This window comes from Canis lupus, chromosome 30 (assembly GCF_003254725.2).
Source record: "Canis lupus dingo isolate Sandy chromosome 30, ASM325472v2, whole genome shotgun sequence".
Taxonomy (NCBI): domain Eukaryota; kingdom Metazoa; phylum Chordata; class Mammalia; order Carnivora; family Canidae; genus Canis; species Canis lupus.
In genome coordinates, this window is record NC_064272.1 from 40,168,284 (window position 1) to 40,190,673 (window position 22,390).

The 22,390-nt window shown below is 45.4% G+C and overlaps 1 protein-coding gene across 3 annotated transcripts in view; it reads left to right on the plus strand.

The window, feature by feature from the left end:
- The window catches only part of ETFA (electron transfer flavoprotein subunit alpha), a 77,231-nt gene extending 56,877 nt beyond the window's left edge, over positions 1 to 20,354 (plus strand). For 2 of the 3 annotated variants that reach the window (XM_025472079.3, XM_049104334.1), the window contains exons 10-12: positions 5,804 to 5,869; positions 10,387 to 10,467; positions 20,039 to 20,354. In XM_025472079.3, the coding sequence (XP_025327864.1) occupies positions 5,804 to 5,869; positions 10,387 to 10,467; positions 20,039 to 20,077 (186 nt within the window). In that variant the 3' untranslated portion in view covers positions 20,078 to 20,354. The remainder of the gene's footprint in view (positions 1 to 5,803; positions 5,870 to 10,386; positions 10,468 to 20,038) is intronic. The other variant, XM_049104335.1, reaches the window with a different exon arrangement.
- The last annotated feature ends 2,036 nt before the right edge of the window (positions 20,355 to 22,390 follow it).

The window sequence follows — 22,390 nt, forward strand, 5'->3', positions numbered from 1 at the left end:
GAGGAGAGGCAAGCAGACTCTTGGCTGAGCAGGGAGCCCAACAGAGATCTGGATCACAGGACCCGGAGATCGTGACCTTAAGCCGAAGTCAGAAGCTCAACTGACTGAGCCACCCCGGCACCCCTCATTTTCAGCGTTCTTGAGTTGAGATCCTAACTCACGAATTTTCTTTCTTCCTCTTCTTTTTTTTTTTTTTTTAAGATTTTATTTATTCATTGATGAGAGACAGAGAGAAAGAGAGAGGGATGCAGAGACAGAGGGAGAAGCGTGCAGGACTCGATCCCAGGACCCTGGGATCATGACCTGAGCTGTAGGCAGACGCTTAACCGACTGAGCCACTCAGGCAGTCAGCTCACTCATTTTCTATCATCCTTATTTCCTAATATAAAAATTTTAAAACTATAAATTTTTCTGATATACTTTGCCTTTTTTTGGTGTTTCATTCCAAGTATTTTTAAATTTTTATTTAAAAACTTTTCTAGGGGGATCCCTGGGTAGCGCAGCAGTTTGGCGCCTGCCTTTGGCCCAGGGCGCGATCCTGGAGACCCGGGATCAAATCCCACATCGTGCTCCCGGTGCATGGAGCCTGCTTCTCCCTCTGCCTATGTCTCTGCCTCTCTCTCTCTGTGTCTCTCATGAATAAATAAGTAAAATCTTTAAAAAATAAAAATTTTTCTAAAAAATCATTATTTAGATACTTTTTTTTTTGAAAAGTGTGTTTTTAAGGACGAATTTGCAAGTCCTTCTAGAGCTTTAAGAAAAATTATAGCTTACAAGAGGACAAAATTTGATAGTGTCTTTTCAGATTATAAGTTTACTATATTAAGCCAATAGTTTTCATATGCCTCTGGCTTTCTTAGAATGGTCCACACTACCTAAAATTTGAGACTCTTGGCTGCTTGCTCTCTTGTTTAATCTTACTGCCTTTCATGCTGGTCTTCAGCTTTGTTAGACTGCTGATTTTTCTTTTCCTTCAGTTGTCAGAGTTTAAAACCTATAAATGATCTTCTGAGTCCATATAAGCAAAGCAGACACATTAGACTAATGTCATTTTATCTTTAGATCGACTGTCAGACCATGTACCCTTGTAGAGTTTACAAGAAAGCTGCTCTTTAGCTTATTATAGAATTATCTTGGATCTGTGCTATCCATTGTGGTAACCACGAAGCTACATGTGGCTGTGAGACACTTGAGATGTCATTAGTCTGAATTGAGATTGCATTGTTAATATTAGTTTCACTTGTTTTCTTACTTTAATGTGGCTAATAGAAATTTAAGAATTAGATATGTGTCTCACAATATAAATATTTTTTGCAGTTAACAGTGTTAGACAAAAATCACGATGTGCAAGTAAGAGACCACTTTCTCCTTAGCTTCTTCTGCACTAAAGTCTCTGGAGAGTAAGACCCAGATAATACCCCTTGGAATTCCAGGTTTCTGGCGCAAGGTTTCGGTTGAGCAGGAGTAATGTTCATTCTTTCCAAAGAAAGTAACCAAAACTCAAGTCACCTATCAGAATATTCGACCATATTGATTCCACAGGTTGGCTGAATTTCTGTAAGAGTGCTTTAGATTTCATCCCAGTCATCTTTCTGTTCGTCAGACACAAAGGTTTATTATTAAATTAGGACCAATAAAACCTACTTTTAAAATCTTGTTTTGAAGAGAAAAAAAGAAAAGCTTGTTTCGTCTAAAGGACTCAGGGAGCCAGAGAAGATGGGATACGCTGCAAAAGTGGGTTCCTGTTTGGCGGGGGTAGAAATGACTACAGAGGAATGTCCTCCCCCATTTGCTTCCTGCTTCCCTAGCCCTTTGCACTTCTCAGTGGCGGGTACTGAAAGCATTTGCACGGGAGACCAGAGCTTTGTCATACTTTGATTTATTTCCCCCTGGTTGGATTATAGACTTCTGTTATTTTACCTTCATCTATGTTGTTAGACTGTGAGCGTCTTGAGGACGAAGAGCCCCGCTTGTCTCTACAGGACCTGTGAGGTGTAGCAGCAGTATCAGCAAGGCTCAAATCATAGTTAACTAGTGTCTCTCTCTCAACTTTTTCCTGTTACGGCATGTGTAGAAAATTACAGCATTTGTACCGCAGCGGATTCTGGCTCCCCTGCACTTCTAGTCCATACACATTTTTAGTATGAATTAGGAGAAAAGTACCCCTTTCTCAAGTTAACTGCATTGCCATCTGTTGGAAGATTACTGTAATAAAAAGGAGTTCTGTAATGAGGATGATGTAAGTGCTGCCTCCTCCCGAGCTGTTCAGTGTACACGGTAGCTCAGCTGGACGCTTGGCCGTGAAGCCACCCCAGGAGCCCAGCCGGCCACCCAGTGGGCCGAGAGAATCAATATTTGAGCAAACCTCAAGGCACGCAGTGTCTTAGGATCCTGGGTACTGTGCTAAGGACTGCAGCCTCACCGAACCCTTTGAGGTAGGGTTCTCAGCTGGCCCACGGTCCCGTGTCTATCAGGTGGCTGAGCTGGAATTTGAACGTAGGCAGGGAGATTCTCGAGCCTCGGCTCCTAAGCACAGTGATACCCTCCTCTTGCAAGCTGGGTGCAGCAGTTCCCAAGCCCTAGCCCTGTGTTCACCTCAGCCCACTGTAACCTGTTTAGAGCCCTGCCCCGAGTTCTTTCAATGAATCTACGGTATAGTCTTTTTGGATTTTGACAAAGAGGGATTTGTGCCGCCCTCTGCTGGTCCTTGTTTCTGTTGAACTAAGTGCTGTCCCTCCTTCGCGTCTCAGAATAACCTCTTGTCCTCTTACTGCCCTGGGGGCTTTGCGTCTTCCTTTGCAGTGTTGCCTGTTCCTGTTCGTGGATCCATCTCACTTCTAGATTCCCTCCCTTTGTTAAGGCTCCTAGGATTTCATCTTAAGGACTCTCCTTACTTTTCTCTTTGCTCCTTCTGTTAATCCTACCTCTTTTTGAGCCCTTAATTGCTGCTCCCTCCAACATCACATCTGATTTTCTATCCAAATTATCTTGCTTACTATCTGATTTTAGAAGGTAAGTGCCTCAGGGCAGGGACTGCCTTGTTATGTTGTGAAGCAGGGTCTAAAGTGCTCCATAAATTAGCATCTGTGGAGAGTTTTATACATACTAATTATTATTATTGAAATACAGAAGTGCTTTCTAAGCCATAAGGAAACATCCTAAGATAATAGTCTAATTGCCTGTACATGTTTTTTAAAAAAGAAGAAAAAAAGTCTCTCTTCCTGCCTAAGAGAGCTATCAGATCTCATAACAGATCTCAGAACAGCAGCCCAAATCCCAGGACTCTTTCTGGTTATTGTTTCAGCGTCTTTATATTTATTCAGAGAACCATGTTTGTAAGACAGCAAAATGAGGCCCTGTTGGCCATGTGAATCCATTTGGATCACTTATCCTGGTCGGAAAGGCAGGAATGGCCCTTTGGTTTGCTTTAGCCCAGAATCCTTTATTTCCTTAGTGACATTTATGGTTAAAGTCAATGGTACTCATTTCTCAGGGGGTTTAAAGTAAATTTCATTTATGTTATATTTATGTAGATGTTTACTGCCAGGATGATCAACATTTTTTATTAGCATTTTATGATGCAAATGGAGCTTTTAAGACTTGTTGAATTTTAATGTGGCCATGTATGTTAGAAGGACTCATTTATAGAACTATTGATCTTTTCCAATGCTTGCTTTGAGAGTGTACTGGAAGAGTGGCTGGTGAGACAGTTTTCTGTCTGGATGTTTGTCTTTCTGAATAACTTGCTTTGGAGATTTTGTTGGCCTGGTTTTCCTGAATGTGAGATTTAGTAAGTATATTTTAATTGACAATTTAATGATGGTCCTTTTATTAAAGAAATGCTAGTTAGAGTAAACTGAAATGATGTTAAAATTATCAGTTGAAGTTACCTATAAATGTTACATAAAGAATAGTGGTGCTTTTTCAAAGAAAAGAAGCTTGTTTATCTCATGGCAGTGGCCATGCCTGATGAGAAGTATAGTATCAGGGCCTTATTGCATTGTTCAGATGTATATGGTCGTGACAGACACACTGCATATGTTTAAGATAGAATCATGGAGCCATGGGAATGTGTTTTATCCTTACCCATACATTTTACTTTCTATCTACCGCCCAAGACGGTTTTTTTTAGGCCAAATTGTACCTACTTACCTTTAGGCTTTTAGGTGGTAACTGTAGAGCAAGTTGAATTGGAAAACAAGCCCACCTCATTTTCAGAAGATTTAACTCACTTTGGGGACTAAGTTGTTTCCTTTTACAGGGTACACAGTAGTATCTTGCTGCTTTAGAAGCAGTTAGACGCTTTATGCCTTAGAGATAAGGCCCGGGCATATCCCATCCCCTGGCCTGGTCCTGTTGAAAAGAGTTACAGGATTCCAGCTGCGTAAGAGCTGAGGGATCATCTGCTCTAATGGTTCTTACCCTGGCTGCACATTAGAGTATCCTGGGGAGGTTTTTTAAGAAGTTCCAGTGTTGGGGCTATACCCCCTGTTTACAGTTGGGAAACAGAGGAAGAAATTGGTTTTTATTCATATTGAGGAGAGACTAGTGTCAGTTGTGACAAAACCATAGCATCAGTCTGGTTATGTGGTAGGGGAACCCCCTCCCCAAGGCAGGACTTGCTCAGCTTATGTGTGGGGAAACGTTTTTCAGTTAAAGCCTTAATTATGTTTAGTAGACAGAATGAAGCAGCTAAGCTCCATTAAATTAAGCATTTATTAGTTTTCCAAACATGGACACTTTATAAACTTTTCAGATAAAGGGGCAGAGAGCAACAGCCAGTAGTCATTCTCTTTGTTATTACTGGGGGCAGAGGATCAGGAGGTACAAAGATTATCATTAACCTTTCCTTAGAAACAACAGTCTGAGGCCCTTTTAGTAAGAGCTCGAAATACAGAGATTTAGCCTATTCCTTCAAGAACTTTGTATTTCTTAGGGAGATTGTGTGTGCACGTGTGTGTATGTCTGTGTTTAGAACCTCTTGAGGCTGATTTGTACTTTTGTTTTTTTCTAAATACGAAGTTTAAGAAGTATATCAATTATCATTTTACAAATATCCTTTTATGAGAAGGCAAACAAGTCAAGATATATTTTATTTTTATTTTATTTTTTTAAGATTTTAATTTATTTCTGAGAGAGAGAAAGAATGAGGCAGAGACACAGGCAGAAGAAGAAGCAGGCTCCATGCAGGGAGCCCGATGTGGGACTCGATCCTGGGACTCCAGGATCACACCCTGGGCTGAAGGCAGATGCTCAACCGCTGAGCCACTCAGGTGTCTCCAAAATAAATTTTAATATGTGTATGTGTTTACATGTACATTGTGTATATATTGTGCATGTATATATAAAGATATATACTGATATTCATATGTACGTATATATATGAAAATACATCGCGCACACACATACGTGGTAAATGAATATATACAGAGTGATGAGTTTAAAGTGTGGTATCTAAATGAGCAGCCCAGACAAAAAGTGCTGCCTCACAGGAAATTGAGATTAATTGAAACAGTTGATGCAAAATGCTTATTATTAGCACAGTGGTTGGCACATACTTAATTGTCATTGATTCTCATTATGCACATATTTATTATATCCCCACTAGTATAGGAATTTGGAGGAAAGAGAAGACTGGTTTAGATCAGGGAAGGAAGAAAACATAATTTAAGTAGCACATATTGCATCTACTTTATTTAAAATATCTTTAGCCTAAGACTTGAATTGCTAATAGCAAATACTATGGAAGATACAATATAATATATGTAAGTATGTATTAATGGTATGGTCTCTTTTGTTTCAGGAGCTTTACATTGCTGTAGGAATATCTGGAGCCATCCAACATTTAGCTGGGATGAAAGACAGCAAGGTAAGTATACAGTAATAATGATCCTAAAAGAAAAATTTTCCTATTTTAAAATTTTGGTTTTACTCAGTTTCCATATAGTTACGGTGTGTGTAGGTTCAACCATTCAGATTAACACAGATCTACGAGTAGAAAGTAATACAAGGTGCTGATCACTGCTTGACTATACCACTGGTAGGAGAGGCAGTGCTGTGTCATGGAAAGTAATGTGACCCCACCCAGCTCTGCCCCTAGCTTACCACATAATGCGTCTTGGCTGCACCTCAGTTCTTTATCTAACACAGGTATTCGTTGATGATGTCTAAGGTCCCTTTCAGCCCTGATTCTCTATAGTTAGAAAATTTAGGGTGAAGACAGCTTAATGAGGTTCTGACCATCTAATTAGTTTATAAAGTTTCTAATCCCTGACTCTCTGCTTCACCCTGGTCCCCTAAATGTCCCACCCTCATGGCGACAAAGCTCCTTTTCTCAGGTTGGTGACAAATATATTTGGGGTTGAGGCATCTTAATACCACAGTAATTGTTAACAATACAGTATATAGAGGAAGCATTCGAAGCTAACTTGCTGCTTTGGACTATATTGGGAAGCCCTGTGTAAGGATTCTGTGAGCATATATTTCAGAATATGACACATTAATTCATGCATACCAATGCACAGTTTGAATTATGAACTTTAGTCTTTCATGAAGACAGAGATGCTTCTGACATTCCAGCTTTTTTATTCATTCAGATGGAAGTTTGATATAAAAGGTAATAAAAGTTTTAACAGGTTTAACTTCTAACTTGAAAAAATGCATTCACTACCTCCATGTAACCTCTAAATGAATTGGCCCAAAACCAGTCAGATTTCACAGTTGGATGGCAGGTTTCTTTACTGAGCTATGAAAACAAGCAGTGCCGATGGGGAAAATGTTGTTGCTGCATTAAAGGAAAAAAGGAAAAAAACACTCCAACACCAGCAACCTGAAGAAATATTTTTAGCTGGGCCAATTCAGACATATCGTAGAATTGTTTCTCTAAAATAAAAGATTCTGTCTGCCAAGAAGATCCTGGCAAAAATTGTGATGCCACAGCAACATGACTGGATTGAGGGACAGATGGACTAGCTAGGTAAAGCAAAAAGGGAACAGTTGAAGTCAGGAGACCAGTATTGGGGAACAGTCTGTAAGAAAGTTGAACCAAGGTGTCCTCTGTTTATGCAGTCAACAAATATTTATTAAGCACTTACTTTGTGCTAGATGCTGGGGTTGCTTAATGAAAAAACGTACTCTTATCATCATTACCTTGTGTGGGAGACACAACAGTCTCAGGTTATAATTTTGGTTAAGGTCTAAAATGAGATATTAGAGTAAGGGGTTTAAACAGATGATCATGGGACACCTGGGAGGCTCAGTGGTTGAGTGTCTGCCTTCGGCCCAGAGCATGACCCCGGGGTCCTGGGATCGAGTCCCACGTCAGGCTCCCTGCATGGAGCCTGCTTCTTTCTCCCTCTGCCTGTGTCTCTGCCTCTGTCTCTCTCTCTTTCTCTTTCTCTCTTTCTTTCTCCCCGTGTGTGTCTCTCATCAATGAATAAATCTTAAAAAAAAAAAAATCTGATGATCACATCACATACAACTTAGTTTTTTTTTTTAAAGATTTTATTTATTTATTCATAGACACAGAGAGAGAGGCAGAGACACAGGCAGAAGGAGAAGCAGGCTCCATGCAGGGAGCCCGATGTGGGACTCGATCCCGGGTCTCCAGGATCACACCCCAGGCTGCAGGCGGCGCCAAACCGCTGCGCCACCAGGGCTGCCCACAACTTAGTTTTAATTAACATCATCGTATAGTTTAAAGAGTATGAAATTTGGTTTATATCAAACAAGTCAATGTAATGAAAGTACTTTTTGAACTATATACATATTAATATCATTGAATATAATCTGTGCTGTAAAAGCTGTGTAAAGAAGGGACCGTGAATTTATAAGGGTATAGTAAGAGAGCTCGAGGATGCAAGCAAGATTTTATGATATTTTACAGTTGACAATTCAGGAATATTCTTTTAGTAATTTGAAAGACTATAACCATCCCAAATCTTCTTACATACTTTAGTGGTTCCTTGTCCATAGTTGTGTGCTCTTGCTTTAAAAATAACTTTTATGGGCAGCCTGGGTGGCTCAGCATTTTAGCACCACCTTCAGCCCAGGGCGTGATCCTGGAGACCCGGGATCGAGTCCCACATGGGGCTCCCTGCATGGAGCCTGCTTCTCCCTCTGCCTGGGTCTCTGCCTCTCTCTCTGTCTCTGTGTCTCTCATGAATAAATAAATCTTTAAAAAATAATAATAACTTTTATGTAGTGGGAATGAAAAAGCTTTCAGAAGATTAAACTGTCAGATATTTGACCAGGTGGCCTCCAGGAAAATCATCAACCACATTAATTAAATAATTCTCTGCTAGTTCCTGCAAAGGAGGCTTCACCTCAATGCAAACCAAATGCCTGTGATTCGAAATGTTTGTGCTTGTGACTTTGGGTTTGAGGCTCATATTGAAACCATCATTTCTTGTCTCTGACCACACATCTTTTAATACATGTGCCATGTTTCGCTGGAGTAGTAGTCATCTGGACTACACTATACTCCATTCTCAGATATTCTGGAATATTTTCATCTTTTTGAGAGACCCTAGGGGAGTTACACATATGTCATGTGGGCTATATGTTAAGTCAGACTGTATCAAAATTCTCTTAAAAATGTGTTCCAGTTGTTTTCATGTGTTAGGATAATAGGCAGGGAGAAACTTGATTCCTAGAGAAATGAATTATTATAATCTATTAAAATAACACCAAATAGAGTCAAATAATAGAGTCAAAACTTTAAATTTACTTTAATTGCAGTGGTGTTTGAAGCACCCATAGAGAGGATGCCTGAGTGGTACATTCGGTTAAGCATCTGACTCTTGGTTTTGGCTCAGGTAATGATCTCAAATCAGCCTTTGAATCTCTCCAGTGAATTTTTCACTTTAGTTATTGTACTTAGCATCTCCAGAATTTTTGTTTTGGTTTCTCTCTCTTTTGATCTCTGTTGATATTTCCATTTATTCATACATTGTTTTCTTGACTTTCTCCACATCTTTATAGTGCTTTGAGCATCTTTAAAATGATTGTTTCAAAGTCTTTCTCTAGTAGAACTGCCATCAGATCTTTTTCAGAAGCAGTTTCTGCTGATTTTTTTTCCTTTGCACTCGTACTTTCTTGTTTGTTAGTATGCCATGTGATTTGTTGTTGTTGAAAGCTGGATATTTGAATCTAATGATGTGGCATTCCTGGAAATCCGATTCTCCTCCTTCCCCAGGGTGTGCTGTTTCGTTGTTGTTTTTTATTTATTATTCTTGTGTTTTGTGTTGTAGGCTGTTTCTCTGCCAAAGATTAACCTGAGGTATAAATTTAAGGTCTTTTTGTCTTTTCTAAGCCTGCATGTGAGGTTAGTTTGTAATTTTCTCTGTATATGCAGTTGTTTTTGAGTATTCTAGTCTTGAATGTCTGGCTCTCAGAGAAAGAACAATGCTGGGGGGCAGAAGTGCTTTGACTTTTTAAATCCCCTGGAGGTAGCTTTAGCCAGAGGAGGGGAGGGATCTGCAACAGTGGGGGAGGTGCAACAACAGTAGTCTTCCTCGGCCTGCATCTCTGATCGGTAGCAGCAGTCAGTAATCAAAGCACACGTCCCCAGTAGTTGGAGGACAGGCTGCTTTTTTGCCCACTCTGGCTCCTGCGGGCGCTGCAGGCTGCTGCAGGCTGCTGCAGGAATGTGTACACAGGTGCTTGCCGCTGGGGGTGGGAAATGAGTACCTGCGCCTGCAATAAGAGCTGCAGTTTACCTTCCCCTGGAAGTTGCAAGCCTTATAGACTCTGGAGTCCCAAAGTAGTTACCTTAGACAGATGATGCCAGTGCAGTTGTTAGCAGTGTAGGTGGGAAGACACGTTCCTTCTGATGCTTCCTATTTTTCCATCTGCCCAGAATCCTCTCCTGATTTGTTACTTCCTAAAACATTATTTTTCATAAGTCAGAAAAAAACTAAGAAAAATAATGGTTTAAAAACCTTTATTAATACCGTGATGGGCTAGTAGTGGGGTGGGAGATAATTGTGCTATGTTCAAACCCAGAAATTTCTCAATTTACAATATTGGCACAAATGAATCAAATTAATCTTACTTGGTAGACATTTTTAACCATGTTAATTTTTCGTTGAGGGATCCCTGGGTGGTGCAGCGGTTTAGCGCCTGTCTTTGGCCCAGGGCGCGATCCTGGAGACCCAGGATCGAATCCCACATCAGGCTCCCGGTGCATGGAGCCTGCTTCTCCCTCTGCCTATATCTCTGCCCCTCTCTCTCTCTCTCTCTCTCTCTCTCTCTCTCTCTCTGTGACTATCATAAATAAATTTAAAAAAAAAATAAAAAAAATGTTTCATTGAGAGTGTAAAATAGAACCATCAATCTATGGTATGCTTTCTTGATAAAGGCCAAACTCTTGGTTTTATTTCACAGACAATTGTGGCTATTAACAAAGACCCAGAAGCTCCGATTTTTCAAGTGGCAGATTATGGAATTGTCGCAGATTTATTTAAGGTAAGCTGGCTTTGGGAGAGATGACTGTTACCTAGATTGTCATCCAAGAAGAACCTCTTAGAGTTGGTCATAGAGGAAACCATTACAGGAGAACGTCGTATGTCTGTGTACCTGTGTGTCTGTGTGTATTGTATTAATATATGTATGTAGTTTTAAACTACTTAAAGAGAAGTTGTCCTAATAAATACATGAAGTTTATATAGAGTATTATAACTTTACCTTTGAAAAGGAGTCCATAAAAAAAGAAAAGGAGGGATCCCTGGGTGGCGCAGCGGTTTGGCGCCTGCCTTTGGCCCAGGGCGCGATCCTGGAGACCCGGGATCGAATCCCACGTCGGGCTCCCGGTGCATGGAGCCTGCTTCTCCCTCTGCCTGTGTCTCTGCCCCTCTCTCTCTCTCTCTCTCTCTGTGACTATCATAAATAAATAAAAATGTAAAAAAAAAAAAGAAAAAAAAAAAGGAGTCCATATTGTCTTTAAAGTATCCACATGACTTTTGGCATCTTGTGTACTAAGGTAGTACACGATGTGAAGTGACTCAAGTAATTATAACCTAGAATCATATTTGGCAGGTATCTTAAAGAAATTCACATCAGGGACGCCTGGGTGGCTCAGCGATTGAGCCTCTACCTTCGGCTCAGGGCGTGACCCCGGGGTCCCAGGATCGAGTCCCACGTCGGGCTCCCCGCATGGAGCCTGCTTCTCCCTCTGCCTGTGTCTCTAATGAATAAATAAGTAAAATCTTTAAAAAAAAAAAGAAAAAAATTCACATCAAATACCCTCATTCAGAGATTTGCCAGAAATGCTACAGCTTTTCTTTTCTTTGTTTTCTTTTAAGTTTTACATATTTAAGTAATCTCCACACTCCCCATGGGGCTCAAACTCTGACCCTGAGATCAGGAGTTGGATGCTCTTCTGACTGAAGCAGCCAGGCACCCCGACTCAGCTTTTGAGTGGGCGCTCGAGTGCGGCTTGTCTGGCTCAACAAGTATGCTCTGCTTGCTGTGTTGGAGAGTTCAGGGCCTTCCTAATGTGATCTACTTAGGGAAGAACACTTCCCACTCTTCATCCTCTTCACTTTTGAGTGTTCCTTCTGCCCTGCCACCACCCCTGTACTTGCCCTCTCCATGAGAAAAATTATTTTAATGATACTGATGTGTAACATTGAAAGGTCATAGCTCGTGCCTGGCCCGGCTTCTTTTTGTCCCTCAGGACTTGCCTGCACACCCGTAGGTTGCCTTATGCAGAAATCGCTCTCGCCGTCATTGAGGCTCTGAACCTAGCATCCAGCCCTGGGAGCAGTGGGTTTGCTAGTGAGGAAGCCCTCACACAGAATCACAGCAAGCCAGTGCGGGCCTTAATAGCGCCACGGTGTTCCCCTTGGCAAAAGACTTGGCCCCTTACCGTGGCTTCGCCAGTGCTGCGTATGCTCCACATGAACTAAGGATTTACTCTGAGAGCACACCTGTACTTGGAAGTGTATGTTCGTGCTCAGCGAGGACGAACTTCAGCTGCTCATGCAGAGACTAGGATGGGGCTGTTGCCCTGGGTCAGCCGTCCCCTTGGCAAACCCCCACCCGGGCCCCTCTGAGAGCCCCTCTTCAGTGATCCTGGGCTCCTGTAATTGAAATTTAGGATTTGGGTATTTCTGCTGCTCCTGTCACCCGGCCCAGCTGTGTGAGAACAAACAGTAATTAATGACACTCATTTGACCACTGAGATATACCAGTGGGAGGAAAAGTTAGAATGAGAGAAAAATTTTTTGTATCTCTCACAAGGGTAAGTAACTTTGTTCAAATAGCAAGCATTTAGCTACAGTGAGAAGCTTAACGAGTAAAGACCTTTTAATTTAAAAATGAAACCCTCTTTTTTTTTTCTTTTTCCCCCAGAGTTAGGAGTCTCTCATGTAAAAGGTAGTGGAGGGGTAGGGTAGTGGAGGGGTAGTCGAGCAGGGGGATGGGGTGACTGGGTGACGGGCACTGAGGGGGGTACTTGATGGGATGAGCACTGGGAGTTACACTATATGTTGGCGAATTAAACCTCAATTTAAAAAATTAAATAAATAAATCAAACAAAAAATAAAAGTGAAACCCTCTGAATGCTCACCATGTATTCAGTTGATATGTTTGGAAACAGACATCTACTGTAGTTGCCTTTTTCTTCAAGAGAATATTTAAATAAGTTTACAAATAATATTGTTTGTTTTAACATTTTTTTTGTTTTCTTGTGCACTATATGTTGCAACCTACAGACTGGGCTTACTTGAAAAATGGATGAATTGTTAGCTGGAAATTTGTTATGTTTATATAGTAGATGACTGCCTTGGAGGAGGAGCAACTTTGTAGCAATTATTGATGGCAAGGTGTCACACAACTATGCCTCTTGCATTAAGGACAGCTCCCGGGTCTGACAGGAGAGAAGGAACACGCAAGTGAGGAGGTGTGTACATGTGTGTGCTGAAAGGTGTGTACATGTGGTGAGAGTCCTAAGACAGTAAAATTAGATTACGAAAATATTAAAAATCTGCCTGAGGGGCACCTGGCTGGCTTGGTTGGTAGAGTATGCGACTCTTGATCTTGGGTCATAGGTTCAAGCCTCAGGTCGGGTGTGGAGATTACTTAAAAAGTACTGCTTGAGTTGTAGCCTCCGAGTTGCTACTACATATGTGACACCAGTGAGTTATGTTTTTTTTCAAGTTGTGTGTGTCCCAGAGAGATCTGATTTGGGAAGACTACTCAGCAATTTTTTGGCACAATTAAGCCAGGCACCTGGTTCTGTTTTGCGCTCATCACCGTGCCTTCCCAACTCGTTAGGGACCATGGCCAAGTGGTTCACTGCTACTCCTCTACCTATAAATTGCAGTAAGAAGGACCCTCCTGGTGGGGCAAGGTGGCTGTGACGGGATGGCCCTGGTGGGGTACTGGAACTCCACCCTGCAGCTGTTCCTGAGGGCCATGCAGGTGCGAAGAAGCAAGCTCACAGTCCAGTCCAACGAATGCATGTTGACTTTCCTTGCTGTGGCCACGGGGGATGGTCCAGTAATGGCTTTGCCCCGGGAGGCAGGCAGTCCAGCATTTTGCAGCCCTGACCTGGAGTCTCCTGGAGGGCTGCAGCATAAGAGCTCTGATGGAGGCGCGATGCCACTCGAGGTCCTGCCCCAGTCCAGGTCCCAGCAGGTACAGCACTGAGCCAGGCCTGCGGGCGCAGGGAGGTGTGGCTCTGCTGGTCACCCTGCGCTGCGGAGACAGTGAGCACCTCAGGTTTGCCGTGCTGGCTGCGGGGAGAGTCTGGTGGCAGAAGAATGTGCTCCATGTTCTAATTTCCAGGCTAGAACCACCCGAGTGGGGTTCCACGGCGTATGTGGAGAAAGTCTCACGCAGCTCCTCTTAAGAGGAATGAATTCAAAAGCTACCCCAGCCCTGATGGAATGACACTTACTCTGAAAGTTCGAAGAGGCCGTTGTGGCTGCGGCCGTGGTCTTTGCCTGCCTTGTTATCATTCCTCAGTGACAGCTGGACAGAACGGCCCTGGAAGGGGTCCAGAAGCAAGTCGAGTCCATAGAGTTGTCTCCTCCTCTTTCTAGGAGCCTCGGGGTGGTGCCTTGGACACGGTGGAATGAAAGGACGTGTACCCCTCGTTCTTGGGAACGTGTAGTGGGCCCCCTTCTCCGTCTCTTGTCTAGATCATTAATAAGCAGAAGAGGAATAGTTTTCTTCTCTATTATAATTTGGTTTGGGACAGGAAGTCCTGGTGAAGGAAGTGGGACAGGAGAGCACCTTTAGGCCCAGTTTACCAATGACCTATCTTATCTTCCCCTTCATCTTTTACTTACTTAAAACTTTCAGGATATAATTTTAGCAAAAAAGTTTATTCCTAATCAGAAACCTCTGTTTCCCCCCAACCCTAACCACAAAGAAAAAATAAAGACCTCACTTTTGGCAGACTCCAGGAACCTAGACAGTATCCATCAAATTGTTCTTTTAGTTGAAATCAGAATGCGTGTAACATAGGTGAGTATTACAGTAATTCTGACCGAAGAATGGACAAGGTGGTGTAGTGAGTATACTCCTCAAATAGTTATAACAACACATAAAAATACAGTGATACAAGTTATGAATGAGAGTTAGCATTATCTATTTCAGATTAAGATTTTAAAGAAAATACCATAAAGTCAGGAGCACCTGGCTGGCTCAGTAGGTAGAGCATGCAGCTCTTGACCTTGGAGTTGTAAGTTCAAGCCCCCCACGCTGGAGGTAGAGATTATTTTAAAAAATAAATTATTTATTTACTTATTTGTATTTTGGGGGGAGTGCAGGGAGAGAGAGAGAGATTAAGCAGGCTCTGCACAGGGCACAAATCCGTTCATTCTCGTGTCCGTGTCTGTGCCTGAGGTACAATCCCTAAGATTTCCTATAAGAGTGGGAGGTAGCTATACAGATGCGGGGCTTGATCTCCCAACCCTGAGACCATGACCTGAGCCAAAGTCAAGAGCTGGATGCTTAACCGACTGAGCCATCTCCAGGCGTCCCCCAAAATAAAATATTTTTAAAAAAGAAAAGATACCATTAAGTCAAATAATAGTTGTGTAAAAAGGGTGGCTTTAGACTAAATTTTTGTGTAAAAATTTTAAATTTCAAAGTATCACATAACAGACTAATAATGATCTAAGTGATATGGTATCTGGAGTAAAAATGTGTATGCATTTTATTTTTTAATACTATTTTACTTAACCCTTCAATAATCATGAGTTAGAGACAAGTCTTTTTCTTCACATGAGAAATAATTGGTATATTAATTATGAGCTTTAATTCAAACAGGTATAGTTGTTATGAACTCATAGAGTAGTTGTGAGCCACATACTAGTTAAATTATCTTGGCCAACCTGTTTAATTTTTTTGAATGTAAGCTTTCTCAAAAATAATATAAATATCATACTACCTACCTTACAAGGTTATACTGAAGGTTTATACAATATATTGAATATATAATGTATTGAAGGTTATACAGTATAATGAGCTTATACTGTACCTAGTACAGTCTGTGTTAAATATTAGGCGACCTGTTTGTATTTCCTTTCACACAGATACATAGTAGGTGTTCAATAAATGGTAAATATTATAATCGGAGTTAGAGTGAGAATAGGACACTACCTGACTCGTGGTGGTGGTGGTTTTTTAATAGCTTTTCTGAGATTTAGCTCACAAATCATAGAGTTCACCCTTCTAAAATGTATAGTTCAGGGATTCTCGGTACATCCAGAGTTACACAACCATCAACTATGTAATTCCGGAACATTTTCGTCACACTGAGAAGAAACCCCATACCTCTTCGTAGTCACTTCCTATTCCCCACTCTCCCCAGACCGTGGCAGCACCTCATCTATTTTGTATTTCTATGGATTTTCCTGTCCTGCTATTTCATATAGACAAAATCATGTAATATATGGTCTTTGGTGGCTGGTTTCTTAGCATAAGGTTTTCAAGATCCATCTGTGGTGACTCCTATATCAGCACTTTCTTTTATTGCTGAATAATATCCACTGTGTGGATATGCCTCGTTTTGTTTATCCATTAATCATTTGATGGACACTGGGGTTGTTTCTACTTTTTTGCTATTATAAGTAACGCATTGAAGTTTTTGTGCAGACATATGTTTTCATCTTGTTTGGGTATATAGCCAGGAATGGAATTTCTGGGTCACTTGATACTCTATTTTTAACATTTTGAAGAACTGCCAGGCTGTTTTCCAAAGTGGCTGCCCCACTTTACGTTCCCACCAATACTGTATGAGGGCTCCCGCTTCTCCGTACACTCGCTGACACTTGTTATTGTCCATCTTTTTTTTTTTATAGACATTCTAGTGGCTGTGAAGTGGTAATTCATTGTGGTGGTGGTTGTGTTTCCTTGATAGCAAGTGATGTTGAGCATCGCCTCCTGTGCTTGCTGGCCATTTGCATATTCTTTGGAGATCTATCTATTCAAATCCTTTGCCCATTTTAAATTTTTGTTATTTGTCTTTTTTGTTGTTGAATTGTAAGAGTTCTTTATATATTCTGAATACAAGTCCCTTATCAATATGTGATTTGCAAATAATTTCTTCCATTCTTTAGGTTGTCTTTTTCCTTTTCCTTCTCTTTTCTCTTCTCTCCTCCCCTCCCTCATCCTCTCTCTTTAATTAACTAATTGTATTGTCTTTATTAAGTCATGAATCAGACAGCATCCCATTTAGCAAGTAGAGGGGAGCTCCTGTCTTTTCACTTTCTTGATGTCCTTTGATGCACAAAAGTTTACATTTTGTTGAAATCCATTTTATCTGTTTTTTCTTTTATTGCTTGTCCCTTAGTAGGTGTCATATATGTGAAACTTTTGCCTAAGCCAGTAGAGTGATTATAGGCCTCTGTATCTGTTCAAGTCCTCACTTTGATTTCCTTTGGGTTTATACATATGGATTGCTGGGTAATATGGTAATTGTATGTTTAGCTTTTTGAAGAACCTCCAAGCTGCTTTCTCTAGTGGCTGCCCCATTTTACATTCCACCAGCAATGTGCAAGCATCCCAGTTTTTCCATATCTTTGCTAACACTTGTTACTTTTCATTCAGAGCCATCCTGGTAGGTATGAAGTGGTGTCTCATTGCGGTTTTGACTTGCATTTTCTTAATGTCTAATGATGCTGGGCATCTTTTCATGTCCTTTTGGCCTTTTCTGTAACTTTAAAGAAAAATTTTCCACATCCTTTGCCAACTTTTTAGTTGAGTTTTGCCTTTGTTCTGGAGTTGTAGGAGCTCCTAATGTATTTTGGATATTAAACCCTTATCTGAGAGGTAATTTCCAAATATTTTCTTCCATTTTGTAGATAGGTTATCCTCTCACTTTCTTGATAATGACCTTTGTACAAAAGTTTCTAATTTTGATGAAGTCCAGCTCGTCGGTTTTTTTCTCTTGTTGCTAATGTTTTTTTTAGTGTCATAGTTAAGAATCCATTGCCAAATCCAAGATTATGAAGATTTAGCCCTGAGTTTTCTTTCAATAAGAGTTTTATTGTTTTAACTCCCATGGTTAGGTCATTGATCTGTTTTGTATATGGTGTGTAATTTTTGTATATGATGTGAGACGAGGTTCCATCTTCATTCTTGTGCATGTTGTCAGGGCACCATGAGTATTCTATTCCCATCGATTGGACTTTGCATACCACCTGTTTTTTAAAACTTTCTCCAATTCTCCCACACATAGCTATTCACTAGAGTCATTCTAATCCGTTTACACTGTTTCTCTGGAACCCACAGGGTTTATCTCTGTTTGCTCTTCAGTTCTTATCCAGAATACTTTTCTCCTCCACGTTAATGTTCTGATTTTTCCAAGTCCACACCTAATCTCTTCCTCAGAACTCCTGGATTCCTGGATTTTGAGCATTTGGTGCCATTCTTCTCATCTTCTTACATCTTACATGTAAGATGAGCACATTCTTGATTGGGTGGTTCATAGTCCTCTGTCTTTTCTCCCCCAATTAGGGGATGGGGACTTCTTGTGGGCAAGAATTAGGCCTGAGCTGCTCTATCTCCCATGGTGCTTACTCTGGGGAAATACTAAATGACCGAAATATAGTTGTGTTGTGATTTCTGTCAGTAGATTGTCTTGTTTTATTTTATTTTTTTAAAGATAAACATAAATTCACTTCCATTTGGTCTTACTGAATAGGGAGCTGCATCTCACACTATCTAAAATACAGATAAGAATCTAGGTCTTTGAGCTTGCTCCGGGCTGTCATTCAGTGAACTTGAGCTGGCATTTATTTTTTTCTAGTAAGGTATTGTGTGGTATGCTTGGAAAGTCTGAGGTTGATCTAATAAGAAAGGATATAGATGATGGACAAAGTGCCCTCTTTTGGGGGGGGGGGGAGTGTGGCAGGGAGACACGCTAGAAAGTCTTTAAAAATTGTATGTTTTAAATCAAGTTAATGTTTCACTTAAAAGAAGTTGGGCTCTAGCCTATTTTTCATGGAACACGTAGGTCCCACAGGAGGCTTGTAGCTTGTCATCCGGGTGACCGGCCCCGCTCGTGGTCTGTCCACTGAGCAGAGCTAGGAGTGGTGCCAGCACTTAGTGCTGCCCCCGAGCTAATGCCTGCTGGCTCCGTGGTAAGCACGGGCCTTCCAGTAGGCTGGAGACGGAGTGACATTCGGAAGAAACACCATGTCGACAATTTCCTTAATAAATGTTGTACGAACACATTATTTCCACCTAATGGAAATGTAGCTCTCTTCAATAATTGAGCGGCCGCGTGCATGGGGGGCAGGTTCAGCGGGCAGCTCTCGGAGCGGGGACCGCGGCAGCCCCGTGGAAGGCCGGCTGATTATCCTTGGCAGGTGGCTGGGCGGTTTTGGGGCGCGACACTCCCCCGCAGCTGCCTGCCCAACGCTCCGCCTGCCCCACCGGCCTGCCCGGACCGGCTCGAGCCCGCAGCTCCTCCCCCGCCCGCCCCTCCCGCCCACCCTTCGCCGCCGCCGCCGGAGCCCTCCCGGAGTGGGCTGGACGGGTGCGGGGAGCGCCGGGGAGGGAGCGCAGGAGCGCCGGGCCGGACCCTGGGGCGGCCTCCGGCAGGGGCGGGCGGAGCCCCGGGGCCAGGGACGTCCTCGCGCAGGGAAAGCGGGGCTCCGGCTGCGGCGCCTCCTGGGCGTGCGCTTGCGTCCGAGCCCGAGTCCCCGGGCCGCTGGGGTGGCGCTGGGGCGAGCCCCCGACTCCGTTTTGGCGCAGAGCGTGGTCTCGGTGGTCTCGGGGTTGGGAGGCGGCTCGGGATCCTCTCCCTCCCTCTGCGCCCCCATGCATGACTCAATCTTTGGTTTTTATTTTTCTTTTAAAATTTTATTTATGAGACAGAGAGGGAGCGGGGGAGGGGCAGAGGGAGAAGCAGGCTCCGCTGAGCCGGGAGGAGCCTGATGTGCGGCTCAGTCCCAGGACCCCTGGGTCACGACGCTTAACTGACTGAGCCATCCAGGGGCCCCTTCATTCATTTTGAGGGGAAAAAAAAGTCCCTACAGGCAGTATGCGGGCTCGTGGCCTTGCCAGCCTTGTGTCCAGGTGGTCTCCCCTTTCAAAAGTAGTAGTCGTGGGCGGCCTCGGTGGCTCAGGTGGTCGAATGTCTGGCTCTGATCTTGGCTCAGGTCATGATCCCAGGGTCGTGAGGTCAAGGCCTGCCTGGGCCCGTGTTCTCTCCTGCTGCTCCTCCCCTCACTTGTGCTCTTCCCTGTCTCATTCTCTACAATAGATAAATCTTTTTTTTTTTTAAGTGTGTAGTGCTCCCACATTCCCACAGAGGGGAGCACAGCAGGGGTGGGGGCACACCTCGGCCTCAGGAGCAGTGTACAGGGCGTCTTTGTACTTTCTTTTTTAAGATTTTATTTATTCATGAGAGAGACAGACGCAGGCGGAGAGAGACCGACGCAGGACTCGATCCTGGGACTCCAGGATCAGGCCCTGGGCCCCCCAGGCGCCCCTCTCTGTGTACTTCCGAGCTGTGACCACACCACACGGAAGGCTCAAGGTGCTTAATTACTTTTTTTTTTTTTTTAATTTGCAGGTAGTTCCTGAAATGACTGAGCTATTGAAGAAGAAATGAGTTCTCATGTTTTAAGAAGGAAAATATGTCAAAGTATTCAACTGAACAGAAATTCATGGTTATCATAGTGACCGTTGGAAACCTTGGAGAGCTACATAATTCGAGAAAAAGTTCTCACAGATGCCAGAATGCTTTTTTATGAGCCTCTTATTACATTTCTTTTAATTATTTGTGGTTCCAAGCAATTATTTTTGAGATTTTGCTAAAAAGTAATAATAAAGATTTTCTAATTCTGGAATAAAATATATAATAAAACATTTCCATAGCTTTAGAACTACTACCAGAAGTATGCCTGGCTTTGTAAAGGAAGAAAATTGAAGAAGGGAAGTAAAAGTCTCTCTCTCCTTGGCCCGTCTTGTCCACGGAGGACCCTGTTCTCGGCAACCTTGCACCGTGAAGTTCCTCCTGCGGATCATGTTGATCTAATTGTTGAGAGAAGGGACCTGGGCTGGCAGATTCAGAGCCACAGCATCAGTATTATCTTAAATATGCTCCAGCCCGCAGGAACCCGCGGCCCACGTGGTCAAAGCAGCCCTGACTCGCCCCTGGGTCGCGGGGCCAGTGTAGTTGGCTCGCGGTCAATTCAATTCTGCATTTCCTTTTATTAAAGAGTCTTGTCAGGTAACAGGACTTGGGGGGGGGAGGGGGGAGGAAGGGGGCGGCTCCGGCGCCAGCACGTGGTCGGCTGCGGGGAGGCCGCCGGCGGCTCCCGGGCTCAGGGCTCACGGCGCGGGCGGGAGGGGGCGGGAGGGGGCGGGGAGGGGCGGGGACCGCCGTGCTCGCCCCTCCCCCTCCCCCGTGGGCGGCCTCCGCGGCCCACGGGCGCCCGCTGACCCCGGCCCCACAGGTCCCGCGTGGCCTCGGGGCCCCCGCGCGTCTCTCACGACTAAATAAAGTCTTTAAAAAAATTCAGCGTCTGGCATTTCAACCTGCTCGCGCCTGGGGGTGAGAGGGCGGCGGGGAGACGCAGCACAGGCCGCGGCTTCACGGAGGGGCCCCAGGCCCCGGAGGCGCTGCGCGGGAGGCCCTGCGTGCTGCTGCGGGGGCGGCCCCTCCCGGCCTCCACACTGCGTGAGCGGCCCGCGGCCCGGGGCGGGGAGCTGCGGGGGCGCCCGGTGGCTCGGCCTGGCCTCGGTGGGGCTGACGGCCGTGCTTCCTCCCGCCCCGGCCCCGTCGGCCCCCTCGGCCCCTCGGCCCCTCGGCCCCTCAGCCCCGAGCGCTCAGCGGCTCCTCCGGGTGCGAGGCCTCGTCCTGCCGCGCCGGGCGCCGCCCTGAGGGCCCGCGTCTCCTCCGTGTGGTGCGGGCGGGGAGCGGAGCGCGGCGACGTCCGACTCGCCCGGATCCAGGCGGCCGCGGGGCTCCGCCAGCCCGTGTCCCCCGCCGCGGCCGCAGGGCTGGTCCCCGGGTCGTCGTCCGCCCGCCGGGGCCCTCAGCCCTGCCCCGACGAGGCGGCCCCGGGGAAGGCGGGCGGAGGGCGCGGCCTCCACGGGAGGACCTCGGCGCGTCACTTGGCCGAGGGCGCGGCCGCCTCAGGAGCGGGGCGGACCCCCCACCTCGGCTGAGCGCCCTGGGCCCGCGGCGCCGCCTCGCGCTGTCACCACACGTGCGCGTCGGGAACCTCTGCGGCCGCCCGCGCCCGAGCAAGCGCCGCGCACTGACGCCCGCCTCCGCGGGGAGCCCCAGCGCGGCCGGGGGGGGGGGGCGGGGGGAGACGGCCCGGGGGGCGGGGCGCCCGTGGAGAGGCCGCGCGGGACCGCGTCTCCCACCGCCTGCACCTGCGTGACCCCGTCACGTGACGAGGGGGCCAGGGCAGGGGGTCGGGCTCCCGGGGGAGACGGCGATTCGCCGCAGGTCGCGGAGCGGAGGGGGACGGTGGGGCCCAGGGGGCGCGGGGGGCCCAGGGCGTGACCCCGGGTCCTGGATCCAGCCCCGCGTGGGGCGCCTGCAGGGGGCCTGCCTCTCGCCCGGCCTGGGGCTCTGTCTCTCTGTGTCCCTCATGAATGAACAAGTCAAACCCTACAAAACCCCACCTAGAGCGGAGCCAGGGCTCCCGAGCCCCAGGACTGGCGAACCCCGAGGCCCTCCCTGAGGCGACGGCGCGCCCGCTGCTTCCTGGTGAGCAGCTGGGCCGAGAGGCGCCGACCCCGCCGACCCCGCCGACCCCGCCGACCCCGCGACCCCGCCGACCCCGCGACCCCGCGACCCCGCCGACCCCGCCGACCCCGCCTCCCTGCGGCTCCGCCTCCTCCGGGGTCGTGACCTGCGCCCGGCGCCGCCCGGACCCGCGAGCTCGTCCCTGGAAGCAAGGACGGA